Source organism: Pelophylax lessonae (assembly GCF_965119305.1).
Source record: "Pelophylax lessonae genome assembly, chromosome: 12".
Taxonomy (NCBI): domain Eukaryota; kingdom Metazoa; phylum Chordata; class Amphibia; order Anura; family Ranidae; genus Pelophylax; species Pelophylax lessonae.
Window position 1 is genome coordinate 118,480,317 of NC_138779.1, and position 15,503 is coordinate 118,495,819.

General features: G+C 40.5%; 1 protein-coding gene across 2 annotated transcripts in view; it reads left to right on the forward strand.

Moving 5' to 3' along the window:
• SHISA7 (shisa family member 7) overlaps nucleotides 1–15,503 on the forward strand; it is a 299,202-nt gene that overhangs the window by 206,892 nt on the left and 76,807 nt on the right. For both annotated transcript variants that reach the window (XM_082274062.1, XM_082274063.1), the window contains exon 3: nucleotides 10,818–10,972. In XM_082274062.1, coding sequence (XP_082130188.1) covers nucleotides 10,818–10,972 — 155 coding nt within the window. The remainder of the gene's footprint in view (nucleotides 1–10,817; nucleotides 10,973–15,503) is intronic.

Below are 15,503 nucleotides of genomic sequence, written 5' to 3' on the forward strand. Positions count from 1 at the left end.
GATATTACCAGTACAGTTCTCATAAAACCAATTGCTTGTATCAAATAACACCTACCTAAATGACCAGGGCCATCAATTCACTACCTCTTGCATGTAGCATGGCAGAGTAGCTGGAACCTACTTCCACGTATATCAACTGTCAGCTGCTGAGAATACCATACTTAACCACTTTTCCTTCTGAAGATTTACCCCCCCCCCCCTTCATGACCAGGCCATTTTTTGTGATATAGCACTGCGTTATTTTAACTAACAATTCCACGATCATGCGACACTGTACCCAAACAAAATTTATATCCTTTTTTCCCACAAATACAGCTTTCTTTTGGTGGTATTCAATTACCACTGCGCTTTTTATTTGTTGCGCTATAAACAAAAAAAAAAAAAAAAAGACCAGAAAACATTTTTTTTTACTTTCTGCTTTAAAACACATCCAATAAAAAAAATGTAAAAAAATCGAATTTCTTGATAAATTTAGGGTAATATGTACAGTACTCTGCTACATGTTTTTGGTATAAAAAAAAAATCACAATAAGCATATATTGATTTGTTTGCACAAAAGTTATAACGTTTACAAACTATGGAATATATATTGGAATTTGTATATATATATATATATATATATATATATATATATATATATATATATATATATATATATATGTATATAGCATTGATCACTGTATTGGTGTCACTGGTTCCCAAATAAGTGTCAAAAGTGTCAGTTTGAGTGTCCGAATGTTTGCACTCCCGCTATAAGTTGCTGATTTCTGCCATAACTAGTAAATAAAAAAAAAAATATATATACATATATATATATATATATATATATATATATATATATATATATACACAGTATCTCACAAAAGTGAGTACACCCCTCACATTTTTGTAAATATTTTATTATATCTTTTCATGTGACAACACTGAAGAAATGACACTTTGCTACAATGTAAAGTAGTGAGTGTACAGCTTGTATAACAGTGTAAATTTGCTGTACCCTCAAAATAACTCAACACACAGCTATTAATGTCTAAACCTCTGGCAACAAAAGTGAGTACACCCCTAAGTCGAAATGTCCAAATTGGGCCCAAAGTGTCAATATTTTGTGTGGCCACCATTATTTTCCAGAACTGCCTTAACCCTCTTGGGCATGGAGTTCACTAGGACTTCACAGGTTGCCACTGGAGTCCTTTTCCACTCCTCCATAACGATATCATGGAGCTGGTGGATGTTAGAAACCTTGCGATCCTCCACCATCCATTTGAGGATGCCCCACAGATGCTTAATAGGGTTTAGGTCTGGAGAAATGCTTGGCCAGTCAATCACCTTTACCCTCAGCTTCTTTAGCAAGGCAGTGGTCGTTTTGGATGTGTGTTTGGGGTCGTTATCATGTTGGAATACTGCCATTCGGTCCAGTCTCCAAAGGGAGGGGATCATGCTCTGCTTCAGTATGTCACAGTACATGTTGGCATTCATGGTTCCCTCAATGAACTGTAGCTCCCCAGTGCTGGCAGCACTCATGCAGCCCCTGACCATGACACTTCCACCACCATGCTTGACTGTAGGCAAGACACACTTGTCTTTGTACTCCTCACCTGGTTGCCGCCACACACTTGACACCATCTGAACCTAATAAGTTTTGTCTTGGTCACATCAGACCACAGGACATGGCTCCAGTAGTCCATGTCCTTAGTCTGCTTGTCTTCAGCAAACTGTTTGCAGGCTTTATTGTGCATCATCTTTAGAAGAGGTTTCCTTCTGGGATGACAGCCATGCAGACCAATTTGATGCAGTGTGCTGCGTATGATCTGAGCACTAACAGGCTGACCCCCCACCCCTTCAAACTCTGCAGCAATGCTGGCAGCACACATACAACTATTTCTCAAGGACAATCCCGGGATATGACGCTGAGCACATGCACTCAACTTCTTTTGTCAACCATGGCGAGGCCTGTTCTGAGTGGAACCTGTCCTGTTAAACTGCTGTATGGTCTTGGCCACCATGCTGCAGCTCAGTTTCAGGGTCCTCAGAAATGTCTTTGCCATGAGGTGCCATGTTGAACTTCCAGTGACCAGTAAGACAGAATGAGAGCGGTAACACCAAATTTAACACACTTGCTCCTCATTCATGCCTGAGACAACCCGTAACACTAATGAGTCACATGACACTGGGGAGGGGAAATGGCTAATTGGGCCAAATTTGGACATTTTCACTTAGGGGTGTACTCACTTTTGTTGCCAGCAGTTTAGACATTAATGGCTATGTGTTGAGTTATTTTGAGGGGACAGCAAATTAACACTGTTATACAAGATGTACACTCACTACTTTACTTTGTAGCAAAGTGTAATTTCTTCAGTGTTGTTACATGAAAAGATATAGTGAAATATTTACAAAAATGTAAGGGGAGTACTCACTTTTGTGAGATACTGTGTATATATATATATATATATATGGGTTTTTTTTACTAGTTATGGCAGAAATCAGCAACTTATAGCGGGACTGCAGACATTCGGACACTAACTGACACTTTTGACACTTATTTGGGAACCAGTGACACCAATACAGTGATCAGTGCTAAAAATATGCACTATCACTGTACTACTAACACTGGCTGGGAAGGGGTTAAACATCCTTAGTGTAAGGGACTTTTGAACCGGACGGCTAGATGGGCCGAGCCTGCCTGCACTACAACAGGATGAAAAAAAGTTGGGGTGTGGCACTATCACTGCTAATTTACAAGCCTGTAGCATGTCAGTATGCACCTGGACACACCCAGCCCTGCCACTGCTTTTTGGATTGGCAGCACTGCCCCTGTTGCTGAAACCATCCCACTTTGAGATGCAAAAACTGTGCGGGGTAACGTATGAGACACTAATGGAGTATGATTTGACTCAGTCAGAGAAACTGTAGGAAGTTTTTATTTACTTTAAGAGCCATGTACACCACATAGTTACTGGATTTGGTTAGACTGCCATATTGGAGCCTTTAGTACTTTAAAACTGAACTCCAGGCTTATGTAAGCCACACCAGGGCTCAAAACTTTAAGTCCTCAGCTATTAGCCAAGATTTAAGAGTTACTCACTACTAGTTGCCCCACCCAACCCCTACCCTGCCCCAGCCCTAAACATGCCCTCGTAAATTATCTCATGAAATGATACTGTTAAATGTTTTATGCAGAATTAAGTTACAAAAATAATCATTAACAACAACTTTGTTGATTCCCTCTCTCAAACCCCGGTTTCCTATCTCATGCCGTAAAAATAAGATAACTACATCCGAACTAATCCGTGGCCAACAACAGAATTTAGAATGCCAAAAAGTGAGTAGTGCAGCCAAACCAACCAACATAGCAAACGTTGTAAAAGAAACATCCCAAATTCTACCAGCATCACATTTAAAAAAACGACAATTAATATTCAGTATAGCAACCATAAAAATGATACACATTTATTGAATGCATCACAGACAACCACACAGAAAAGTCCAAAGAATAACACACGAGTCCTCAGCCCAGATTGGATGGGTGCTACATTATGTGGGAAACTGTACTGTAGCTGGTGTAACATGGACTGATAAGGAATCAAACAGGAAAGGCTCTGATTAGTAGTAAGATATTTCACTTAAACAAATTAAGCATTCACTTGGGGGAGGATTACCGTCTGCAGGCTCAGCTGTATTTCTGTTTGCTTCCTTACCAGCCAGTTATTACACATCCGGCTGGTAGCTTTTTATCCCGACTCTCTCCCCTCCCGCTTTTCCTGCTGCTGGGGAGACACATAATTAAGCCAGGCTGGGCTATGGATGGAGCGAAGGCCCAGAGGAGTGGAGTCCTTCTGTGGGGAGAGCTGTCTGATACCGCAGAGAGCCGCCACACAGCAGGCGCACAATCAGGGAACCACCAAGGCACCGAGTGCCAGACCAACAGTGCGGGGAAATACAAGCAGAGGGAGCGGATGAGGCTAGTTGTGGGGAAGAAGAGAGAGAAGTGGTAAAGCATAGGGGGTGATCGGGGAGAGGAAGAAACACCAGAGGGACGGTGCAATGATGTTTCCTAGGGGAAGGGGTATTTTAATGCCCCCACCATCCTGGTGCCGTAAAGCCCTGCACACAGACAGCCCTAGAGAAGAACAGAGCTCACTTGACAGTCAGATAAATGCAGAGCGGCGGCTACCCGGCTGGGAGGAAAGCTGAAGAGCTGATCTGGTGGCGGCAGCACCTGCCCTTCCCTCCGATGTGGCTCCACACTCACTCTCCACTCATTTCCACTTGCCAAATGTGAGCAGGAGAGTGGAAATTTTGAGGGCTGAGCTACACCACTGAATGCAGTAATGCACTCATCAAATCATTTTTTTTTTAAAAGCAGTAAGTTTAATTTCAGTTGAACAGAAATATATTTAGTGTAAGTACCTGAAATGGATTCAAAGTCTCTTGCAGTCCCCTGTGCAGCAGCACTAAGACTAGAAAGGGAGGAGCTGCACTAACAGCCAATGAGGTAAGCAGCATGCCATTTTGCTGAAAAAGAGCATGCTGATAGGAGAAGAGTGCAGGAACATTCTGCTTCCCCTTTACTATACTGTCTGGAGGGCTGAGAGGTTAACTGCTGGATGCCTGGATCACAAGACTGACTGCATTGAATTAAAATTCTTTGGCACATAAATAAGTTGTACAATCACACAGCACAGTTCAGTCATCTGCTTGTTGTAAATGCAACATACTAAACATGATCTATTTTGATTTACCTGTGTTGTGTGGATATACTACTTCAGCTATAGGACTGGTACGTAGTCAGCCTTTCCACTGCACTTGGAGACTAGTCTTTTGTGTGAGAGCTAAAACAGTTATTTGTATTATATTTCAACTGTGTATGTAGCTGCTTGCCTGGAGTTACACTTTAACGTTATAAATACCCATCAAACAGAATCCACATAGGTAAAGAGAAACAGCATTATAATAGTAATAATTTTGTCTTTTCAAACACCGTACCATGTGCTATAAAATCATTTATAGCCTTTTAAATATAATATTAGATACAAAAATCACAAATTATACATATTATTTAACGGTTCTCATTTATTCAATAAACAAGGTCATCTAGCACCAAATGGTTATGTGTTAAGAAAGTATTTGAACCTACTTAAAGGGATAAAGTCAGCTAAATACCGCCATCCGTGCTCAGCATAAACCTCACTTAAAAAAAAAACATATGCAAAGAATCATGTAATTAACAAGCTTTAGCATAGTCGGTTTTCAGAACTTTAAATTAAGAAAGACAATGGTCAGCCATTACTTCAGAAGAGCCTTAATGATTGTCTCAAATTTGTTCAAGAAAGCTATTAGATCGCTATTAGATGATCATCAAATCTTTTAGGAGAATGTTTTATGAATTAATGAGACAAAATAGGAGCTTTTTGGATGGCATGGGTCTCACTGTAAACTGAACACAGATTTCTGCTGTAGAAATGAGCTTTACAAATGTCAAATTAATCAGTAAAGGATGCTTAAAGGATGCTTTGCAAGGCCCAACCTAGAGAACCTGTAAGAATTATAAAAAAAAAAAAAAAAAATGCTTTATATTGGAAAATTAATAATGGCAATGTTATACACACATCTATGAATAATACAGTAAAAGCTTAATGCTGGTAGTTTTTGGAGCAGAGAGTATCTGCAACCCTAAAGTTTCCTAAATTGTCACAAACTGTTTCCTCTGTAAAAAAAAAAAAAAACCCAACACAAGCATGTCAAATTAGCCATATACAGTAAAACCTTGGATTGTGAGCAGAATTCATTCTGGAAACATGCTTGTACTCCAAAGCACACTTATATCAAAGCAAATTTCTCTATATGAAATAGTTGTAAATCAGATGATTCGTTCCACAACCATTTATTCATAAGTCCTTCAGTTTATATTCCAAATTAAAAAATTATAGCAATGTGATAGGTTGTGTAACCATGAAATGTCATTCCACAAATGGCAGCCTCCACAAGGGGATTAGAAGCAAAATCCAGCAGGAGCTACAGAGTATAAAGAGAAGAGAGGCGCATCTAAGTGTAGCAATATGGTACATTTAATGAAGGTGCAACATTTAGCAACTCACATGGATGATGATTAAAAGAGGTACATCTAAGTATGGAGGCATCCGAGATAAAGCTATTCACATAGACCATCATCCGCACCTTTGGCTTTCACCGCTGTCAGTCTGCAATCGTGACCGGGAAGACTACCCTGCAGTAGAGCGATCTGAAAGCGAGGCTTGAAGCGCTCGTGGAGTGCAGCATGGAAGGGATGACATTGATGGCGGTGCGTAGGATGGTCTATGTGGACAGCTTTAGCCATGATGCCTGCATACTTAAATGTGCCTGCTTTAATCATCAACCATGTGAGTTGCTAAATGTTGTACTATCTTTAAATGTAACCATATTGTTACACTTAGAGGCACCTCTTCTCTTTTATACTCAAGTGTGACATGATGCTACTTGTACAGTATAATCAAGACATCGATTGTTTATCAAGTCTAAATGTATTTAAAAAGTTTGCCCGTCCTCCAAAACGCTCCCAAACCAAGTTACTGTCAATCCAAGGTTTTACTGTATAGTCCTTCCACTCCTTTTCTTTTGCAATCTAACAATTTAAACTTTATGAAATCCCAGCTGTTCTGCAGTTAATAAAGAATATACTTAGGCAGTCCATAGATGATACAATTTTTTACGTTCAACCAGTGGGAACTGCAAGTATTTTCTTTTGAGTCCCCCCTCCTTTAACAAAAAAAAAAAAGAAAGTGCCCAAGATTTGCATACCCCACACACCACAGCTTTCTCCGATTTTTATTCCACAAAGCTGGAATTCCAAGTTAACCTTACCACTAAAATAATATCTTAAGGTCCTTCTATAAAACCTTACAAACCGCTTTTACGAAATTATTTTGGGGTTTGAGGAATCCGAGGCTTCACACAAATATCTTGAATCTTCCAAAACCAAAAGGAGGCACAGGAGCACCTGATCTGTATCTCTACTGGTGACTGTTCTTATCAAACTGGTAAACTGGTTTCACAATTCCTCTACTAAGCAATGGGTCAATGGGTATCTATGGAGCAGGCCTTGGTGCCTTGTGGTCTTCTTGCCCTCCCATGGACGGCCCCAGCCTTACTGCTCACCTACTGCACATGTGGAACAGCTTGATTTTGAAAGTTTGTGTTTTTGGTAGGACCTATGACGTAGATGTTCATAAATCCACAATTTCTTCGGCTTTGACACGACCCTACTTCCTTATATGGAATAAACAGACACACAGGTGTTTGGGGCAAGTTCTTCACAGTGGCCAACTTCCTCTTTTGCAGTCCTCCCCCATGTTGAGACGGGCTTCCTTTGCCCAATGGATGGAGTATAGGCAACAGTGTTCCTTTTTCCATTATTTCCCTTATCTAGAGACCCAGATTCGTTTGAATCCTTACGTCTTTAGAATTCTCCTCCCATATGTACCTTTTCAGTGGTTTATAAGGTCCTTCTCTCCACAATTCCTCCTTGACCTCCCAGGATGCTCATCCAAATGGGCTGCATCTTGACACAAAAGCCCAAGTAACTTTAAATTGCTCACTAGGTGGCACTGGTGCCCTTCATTGTGTCATAGGATTTTCCCTACTGTCTCTCAGTGTTGGTGGCGCTGCCTTGCGGGTAACAGTTCCCTACTGCACATTTGGTGGGAATGTCCCTCTATCCATGCTTTCCTGGGATCTTGTCTTACGTGTCTACACTGTTGTCAGGATAAGACTATCCCTAATACACCTAAGGTGGTTTTACTTTCCATTCTACCGAATTCGACACTGCTTGACTGCTGCACAGTCGGTTATTCCCCACCATTGGTGAACGTATGTTCCAACATTTGTAGAGTGGATAGAGGAGATGGACTACATTGAACATATAGAGTCACTCCTGGCACAGGAAATGGGCAGGCACACCAGACTTGGCTCCCATGGAATGTGTACAGGGAATTTTCTGTACTATGAGACCTTCTGACTGGATAATGACCAGTTGGTTTGTCTTTCTCTCTTGGTAGAACCCTTCCCTTCTTGCTTGTTTGGGGGTCTTCCTTTGTGGAGTGTTCCTTGCCCCCCCCCCCCTTGTTTTTTTCAATGTAGTCTTTGAGATGGCAGACCAGTCAATGCTTGATATGCACCCCTTTTTGAGCTAGAGAAGCTGCAATTAAGTTTTGATCTACGGAAAAATGCACCATTCTTGTGATGGGGCACCATCTACTGCACTGGTTTATATTATAGGATCTGCATTTATGTTTGTGCTGTTCAATCATATACCTGTTCTTCTAAAAGGCTTGGTAGGATTCTGTGCCATCCCATCTGGCCCCAAGATGTGTGTCTATAATTGTATGTTAATTTTATGTATCTATTTTTTTTTTCTCGTTTCTTATTTTTTTCATTTTCTTTTTAAACTACATTGAGGATGTATTCCTTTCTCCCTTGTCACAGTTTGTGAGAAAATGTTTTTTTGTTGTACTCTGTGTAAAAAAAGATTGAATTCAAAATAATACCCTAATTCCCAACCTCCCCTTAACGTGTATTACTCAAACTCTAACATTTACCATAACCCTAACCAATAATTCTCACCCTAACATTTAATATAAACTCTAAAATGATGTCCTCACAATCAGCCTTCCCCTAAATATAAAACTTAACTTATTTTGACCCTGAAACTAAACTCCGAAATTCCTAACCCTACATTGATCTAAGCTATCCACAACAGTATACTTAACTAACCCCCTATGTATACTCATCTTGTCCAGTGCATTAACAATCCTCATAATTTTGCTAACTGCTCAGCACCAAACTAACCTGATGATGAGCTGTCAGGACTCAGCAGCAAAAGATCCATTAATTGAAGTTAGGTCATACAGAAACTTATTGAACCAAAATACAAATTCAAGTCTACATCATAATGGCTAAAAAAGAAACTGGAATCTATTTCTGGTCTGACGTAATCAAAGCCCAGCCCTAAACACAGTAGAAAATATGTGGCATGGCTTTAAATAAGCATTTTATGCTTTTCTGACTGAAAGCAATTTTGAGTTAAAATTCCTTCACAGTGATGTCAAAAACAGATCTTGAACAGGAGTAAGCTTTAATTTGTAGTCTTTGGCACATACACCACTGAAACCAGTCATTAAATAAAAGGGTGCAGTTACTTTTTCAGATAGTGTTGAGTAACCCTTGCAAGGGTGGCACAGTGGCTTAGTGGTTAGCACTGGTCTTGCACTGGTCTTGGTTAGTCTTGCAGCACTGGTGTCCTTGGTTCCAATTTTTGCCAGGCTACTATCTGCATCGAGTTTGCATGTTCTTTCTGTGTTTGTGTGGGTTTCCTTCTAAAGACATGCTGGTAGGTTAACAGGCTTTTGTCTAAATTGGCACTAGTATATGTGTGCTAATTGGCTATGCTCATGTGTTATCATATTTTGCATACAAGGCCAAAGTCTGAGCAATCGGGAAAGGTTGTATAAGGACCTGATGACTTACTTAAAAAAAAGGGCAAGAAAGTTCAATGGAAAGGGCTATCAATAGGCTGCAACCACTGATCAGTTTGCAGTATGTTCTGACAGCAGAATGTTTCACTGCTGTCAGAATACAATCCGAGCAGGGGGCAGGGGAGTAAATTCCTGCACCTGTCTCGTTTGTAGGGAGCTTAACTTTATACAGGGTTGTCTGTACACAACAGGAGGTTAGCGAAGGGAGAGATAAGTAGCTCTTTTCACTCATTTAGTTGTGTACATTTCAGATTGAGCTATTAAGCTTTGTTAACAATGTTTATTTTCTGTTAAGAAAGGTACTACTTTGGCTGACATGTTAAAAGGAGACCGGAGTTCCTTATTATGGTCATAATAATGTATACTACATGAAAGCCACTATACATTCCCTTTAATGGTATAGGAAGCTTGATAACACAAGCAAAACAAATCTAAAATGTTTATAACTAAAAAGCATAGGCAGAAACTAACTCTTCTATCTTTCATTGTGTAATTTTATAGCTTACCTGAAGTGTAAGTATTGCAAAAACATTTATTCTTTAGCTTTGGATAGAGTAAGCAGGGGGTAAGACCTGTCTAAATGTATGTTTTGTTATGTGCCCCGTTGGAGAGATTTCCCTTCACTTTCTGTCCCAGACCAGAGATGGAAGTAAAAGGAAATCTCTATGAAGTGGGAGAATTCCCCTCATATCTGTTGTCACCAGAAAAAATGTCTCCTTCTAAGAATTTCCCTCTGTTAATTTTTCAGTGACAACATGACATTTAGTAGTTTTTCTCAGATTCAGTCCTGGTGACAATGGTCACCAGGACACTTAAGTTGTCCATACATGGCTCAAATTATAGTTGATTTAGCAGGAAATTTGGGACATGGGTGGCCCTGTCTGCACCTCCCTGCTCAACAAACTTTGATTGAAAAAACAAGGAACCAGTTGAAGATTGTTGCCCAAACAGTTACTCCATTCTATTACATGCAGTCACTGTCCAGGTAGGTATTCAAGCCATGAGTGTCATTGCTGGTTGAATACAACAGCCAGCGGAGTTTCCTTCATTCACGCTAAGTAGGAATCTATTTGTCTTTTCTCATTTAGCCCATCTATGAGTGTATGGCTGGCTTAGAAAAGATAAATACATCCCCAGGGAAGACACCGAAAGTAAGAACAACTTGATAGGTGTTCTATTCCTTCCCTACTTGATCCAAAACTACAAAATTTTCCCTTACATACACTTTAATTACAAATGTATTTTCTTGTATGGCATAATGTATGGTGTTTACCTGTATCACTCTTTTAGAGCTCTTGTGGACATTCTCCGCCACCAGTCCGTTGCAGGGAACCACGGAGAAAGAAATAACAGCACAACTGTGACTTCAGGGCAACATGACAATGGGCCATCTCGTCCTCCAAAAAACCTCTATAACCCCGTAAAGTCAGCAAAGAACAACCATGGTGAGTAAATTAGGGAAAGGGCAGTGTGGGGATTTCCCATGACTATAATTTAAAAGCGACCAAAAAATATTCATATGACAGCTCATTATTTACGATACTTTCTTGGCTTGAATGAACATATATTTAGCAAATGTCTTATCAGAAACAGAAAGTTGAACTGGAATATATAGGTGCTACTGTAGAAAAACATAACCCGTTCAGATGTGTAAAAATCTGAGCTTTGGTTTTTGAACTCTGTAAACAACGGGATTTTCTTAACAAAGCAGTAAGGTTTAGCCTTGTAAGCATATGCAAAGTGCAGAACTGCACAGATGTGAAATTTTTATATGTTATAGAAACATAGAATAGTGACAGTGGTAAAAGACCAAGTGTCCATCGAGTCTGCTTCTTTTCCTATTTTTTGTTTTGTTGGACAGACCATTTGGGTGGAAAGCTAGAGGTAGAGATTGCAGGAGCCTGACATTGCACCCGTGATCTGCGATTTCCCTGCAAATACATGTGTGTTTATTAATTTTTTTAAAGGTGAACCTAGCATTTAAATATCTATTTGGGAGAATCAGTACCTCCTTTTCCTGCTAATAATCCCTGTAGCGATGCATTGCACAATTCTGTTGCTTTACCAACTTCCTGGCCTGGCCGTTTTGTAATCATCTGAAATTAGCATATCCAAATCTTTTTATTGTGTAGCTATGACCAGCACTGTACCTCCAAAATTGTACTTTATGACACAAATCTTTTTCCCTACTTATATTATTTTGCATTTATAAACATTGAACTGCATTTCACTACTTTCAGAGGCATTAATAAGGGAAGGCATATGGGGGCCCCAAACTAATGTCCATCCATGGTGCAGGCTGGTGGCCATTTTACTGGTATGACCTGCACAGCCCAGGCATCTTTTTTTGCCAGCTATTCCTCCTCCCCCTGGGCCATGAAAGGACAGCCCAGCCCCCAAAAAGAAAAGAAGAGGAGGAACCCGATTGGCTGTAATGGTGTCCAGACCTTTAACTCTGCTCACTGAACAAACAGCACAGCTTGCTATGGTTCAGGGAGATAGAGAAAAGAGAGAAGTGTCCATACAGGAAGAGAAGCAGAGAGAGCCACAAAGTGAGTTGTGCTGTTCAGGAAGAGGGTCTGGAGGGAGGACACCACTTCCGGTTTAAGGCTGGGTGGGATGTATATGACATACTTTAACCACTGTATTCTGTACTCTTTGCTGTATATAATATATTCTTGACCACTGCACTCTTTATTTTGTACAACAGTTGCTCATTGCTCTGTAGTTATTGAAGTTCTTCCTAAAGGTAAGCCGTGTGCAGAAAAGCATACATTATAGAACAGTTAATTTTTTTTACAAATGAATGTGCTGAGGTTTGTTCGTGTCTGTAAAGCTGGCCATTCAATGGTCAGTTTTGTTTGTTCAACCAGTGGGGGGGTCGAACGACTAAAACTGACCTGATTCGCCCACTCACACATTTGAGGTGAATGGGGGAATTCTCCTCGCTGTGCTATTGTATTCTGACCGTGGGAAGACTCCCTCACTGTCAGAATGCACGGATTAGTGCTGCAGCCTATTGCCTGCAGTGCTGATTGAGCAGCTTTTTTCTACCAGGTCGGTTGTACAGAAGTTGATCAGTAGATTGATTTGTGTTCAACCAAAGTAACCATACATGGACCAAAATTCGGCCGGTCCCTGCTGAACCAGCTAAATTTCAATTCAAGCTTTAGACTTGCTTGTGACACAGTAAATAATTATATTTTCTGGGTACAAGGACTGTGTCATATGTTATACTGTACACTGTTGGTAGGCTCAGGTTTTAGATATTCCCACTATTAAAGCATTTTTGCTACATCAATAATTGGCTGCAGCACACTGTGTATGCCACCTATTCTCTGGGTGCCAAAGGCTAAACCCCCTCTACCACCCGGAAAAAAAAACATTTCTTCGGCCATGACTGCTTTGGAAATGCTAAATCATGTTTTTTTTTTCAAACAACTCCAAATAACAATCCTATTACATAACTTTTTTGTTATAAACAAAAAGATATACGGTACCTTGTCCACTAAACCTTGAAAAGTAAGGGCCCGTACACACGATAAGAATATCGGAAGTAAAACTTCATACGATGAACGATCGGCCGATTATCTAATTGTTAGTATAGTGCTTTTGACAGCCAATTCCGACTTTTTTGGAAGACAAAACCTGAAGGTGTAGGCTATAACATTTTTATTGTAAGTGAACACAATGTCTAATTTTCATTTAACTAGTACAAGTTTTTGTCTGAAAAAATTGTAAGAGCAAGACTATGCATGCTCAGAAACTATAGAATACATTACATCACTGTTGTACTCTGTCGCATGAGAATTTTTGCATCTTAAGTAACCTCTTTATTTTCGATGAGACTAGCATGCAGGGAAAAAATAAACGATTATTCATCCGATAATCTCATTGTGTGTACCAGGCTTAAGACTTCAGTCACACTGGCACTTAGAACCATAAAGCATGAACTGAGCCGCATGAACTGAGCCCCATATGGCAAGAAGAGCTTTTTTTTTCTTTTTTGGAGTAGTGTGGAGCTGCGTGCAGGCAGCCAATAAAAGGGAAAGGAGATGCATCTAAGTTTGACTGCAGGGACAGGTGCAAGGTCCCTGAAAGAGACATTCTGCAATCAGACCTGTGCATCCAATGCTGAGTATATGTCAGACTTACCAGTGTCCATATAGCTGCTGTTTCTCCATTCACTTAAACAGGCTGCCTGCATGCAACTTTATGCTACTTCAAGAAGTAAACAAATTGCTCTTTATGCTATGCTAAGCTCAAGGCCCATGTGAATTAAGTCTAAATATTACAAGGTATTTAAAAACAATATATATATATATATATATATATATATATATATACACACAGTATTTCACAAAAGTGAGTACACCCCTCACATTTTTGTAAATATTTTATTATAACTTTTCATGTGACAACACTGAAGAAATGACACTTTGCTACAATGTAAAGTAGTGAGTGTACAGCTTGTATACCAGTGTAAATTTACTGTGTCCTCAAAATAACTCAACACGCAGCCATTAATGTCTAAACCGCTGGCAACAAAAGTGAGTACACCCCTAGGTGAACATGTCCAAATGGGGCCCAAAGTGCCAATATTTTGTGTGGCCACCATTATTTTCCAACACTGCCTTAACCCTTTCGGGCATGGAGTTCACCAGAGCTTCACAGTTTGTCACTGGAGTCTTCTTCCACACCTCCATGATGACATCACGGAGCTGGTGGATGTTAGAGACCTTGCGCTCCTCCACCTTCCGTTTGAGGATGCCCCACAGATGCTCTATAGGGTTTAGGTCTGGAGACATGCTTGGCCAGCCCATCACCTTTACCCTTCTTTAGCAAGGCAGTGGTCATCGTAGAGATGTGTTTGGGGTCGTTATCATGTTGGAATACTGCCCTGTGGCCCAGTCTCCGAAAGGAGGGGATCATGCTCTGCTTCAGTATGTCACAGTACATGTTGGCATTCATGGTTCCCTCAATGAACTATAACTCCTCAGTGCCAGCAGCACTCATGCAGCCCCAGACCATTACACTCCCACCACCATGCTTGACTGTAGGCAAGACACACTTGTCTTTGTACTCCTCACCTGGTTGCCGCCACACATGCTTGACACCATCTGAACCAAATAAGTTTATCTTGGTCTCATCAGACCACTGGACATGGTTCCAGTAACTCATGTCCTTAGTCTGCTTGTCTTCAGCAAACTGTTTGCAGGCTTTCTTGTGCATCATCTTTAGAAGAGGCTTCCTTTTGGGTCGACAGCCATGCAGATCAATTTGATGCAGTGTGCGGCATATGGTCTGAGCACTGACAGGCTGATCCCCACCCCTTCAATCTCTGCAGCAATGCTGGCAGCACTCATACATCTATTTCCCAAAGACAACCTCTGGATATGACGCTGAGCACGTGCACTCAACTTCTTTGATCAACCATGGCGAGGTCTGTTCAGAGTGGAACCTGTCCTGTTAAACTGCTGTATGATCTTGGCCACTGTGCTGCAGCTCAGTTTCAGGGTCTTGGCAATCTTCTTATAGCCTAGGCCATCTTTATGAAGAGCAACAATTCTGTTTTTCAGATCCTCGGAGAGTTCTTTTGCCATGAGGTGCCATGTTGAATTTTCAGTGACCAGTATGAGAGAGTGAGAGTGATAACACCAAATTTAACACACCTGCTACCCTGTCACACCTGAGACTTGGTAACACTATCGAGTCACATGACACCGGAGAGGGAAAATGGCTTAATGGGCCCAATTTTGACATGTTCACTTTTTTTGCTAGCGGTTTAGACATTAATGGCTGTGTCTTGAGTTATTTTGAGGGGACAGCAAATTTACACTGTTATACAAGCTGTACACTCACTGCTTTACATCGTAGCAAAGTGACATTTCTTCAGTGTTGTCACATGAAAAGGTATATTAAATAATTTACAAAAATGTCAGAGGTGTACTCACTTTTGTGAGATACTGTATATAT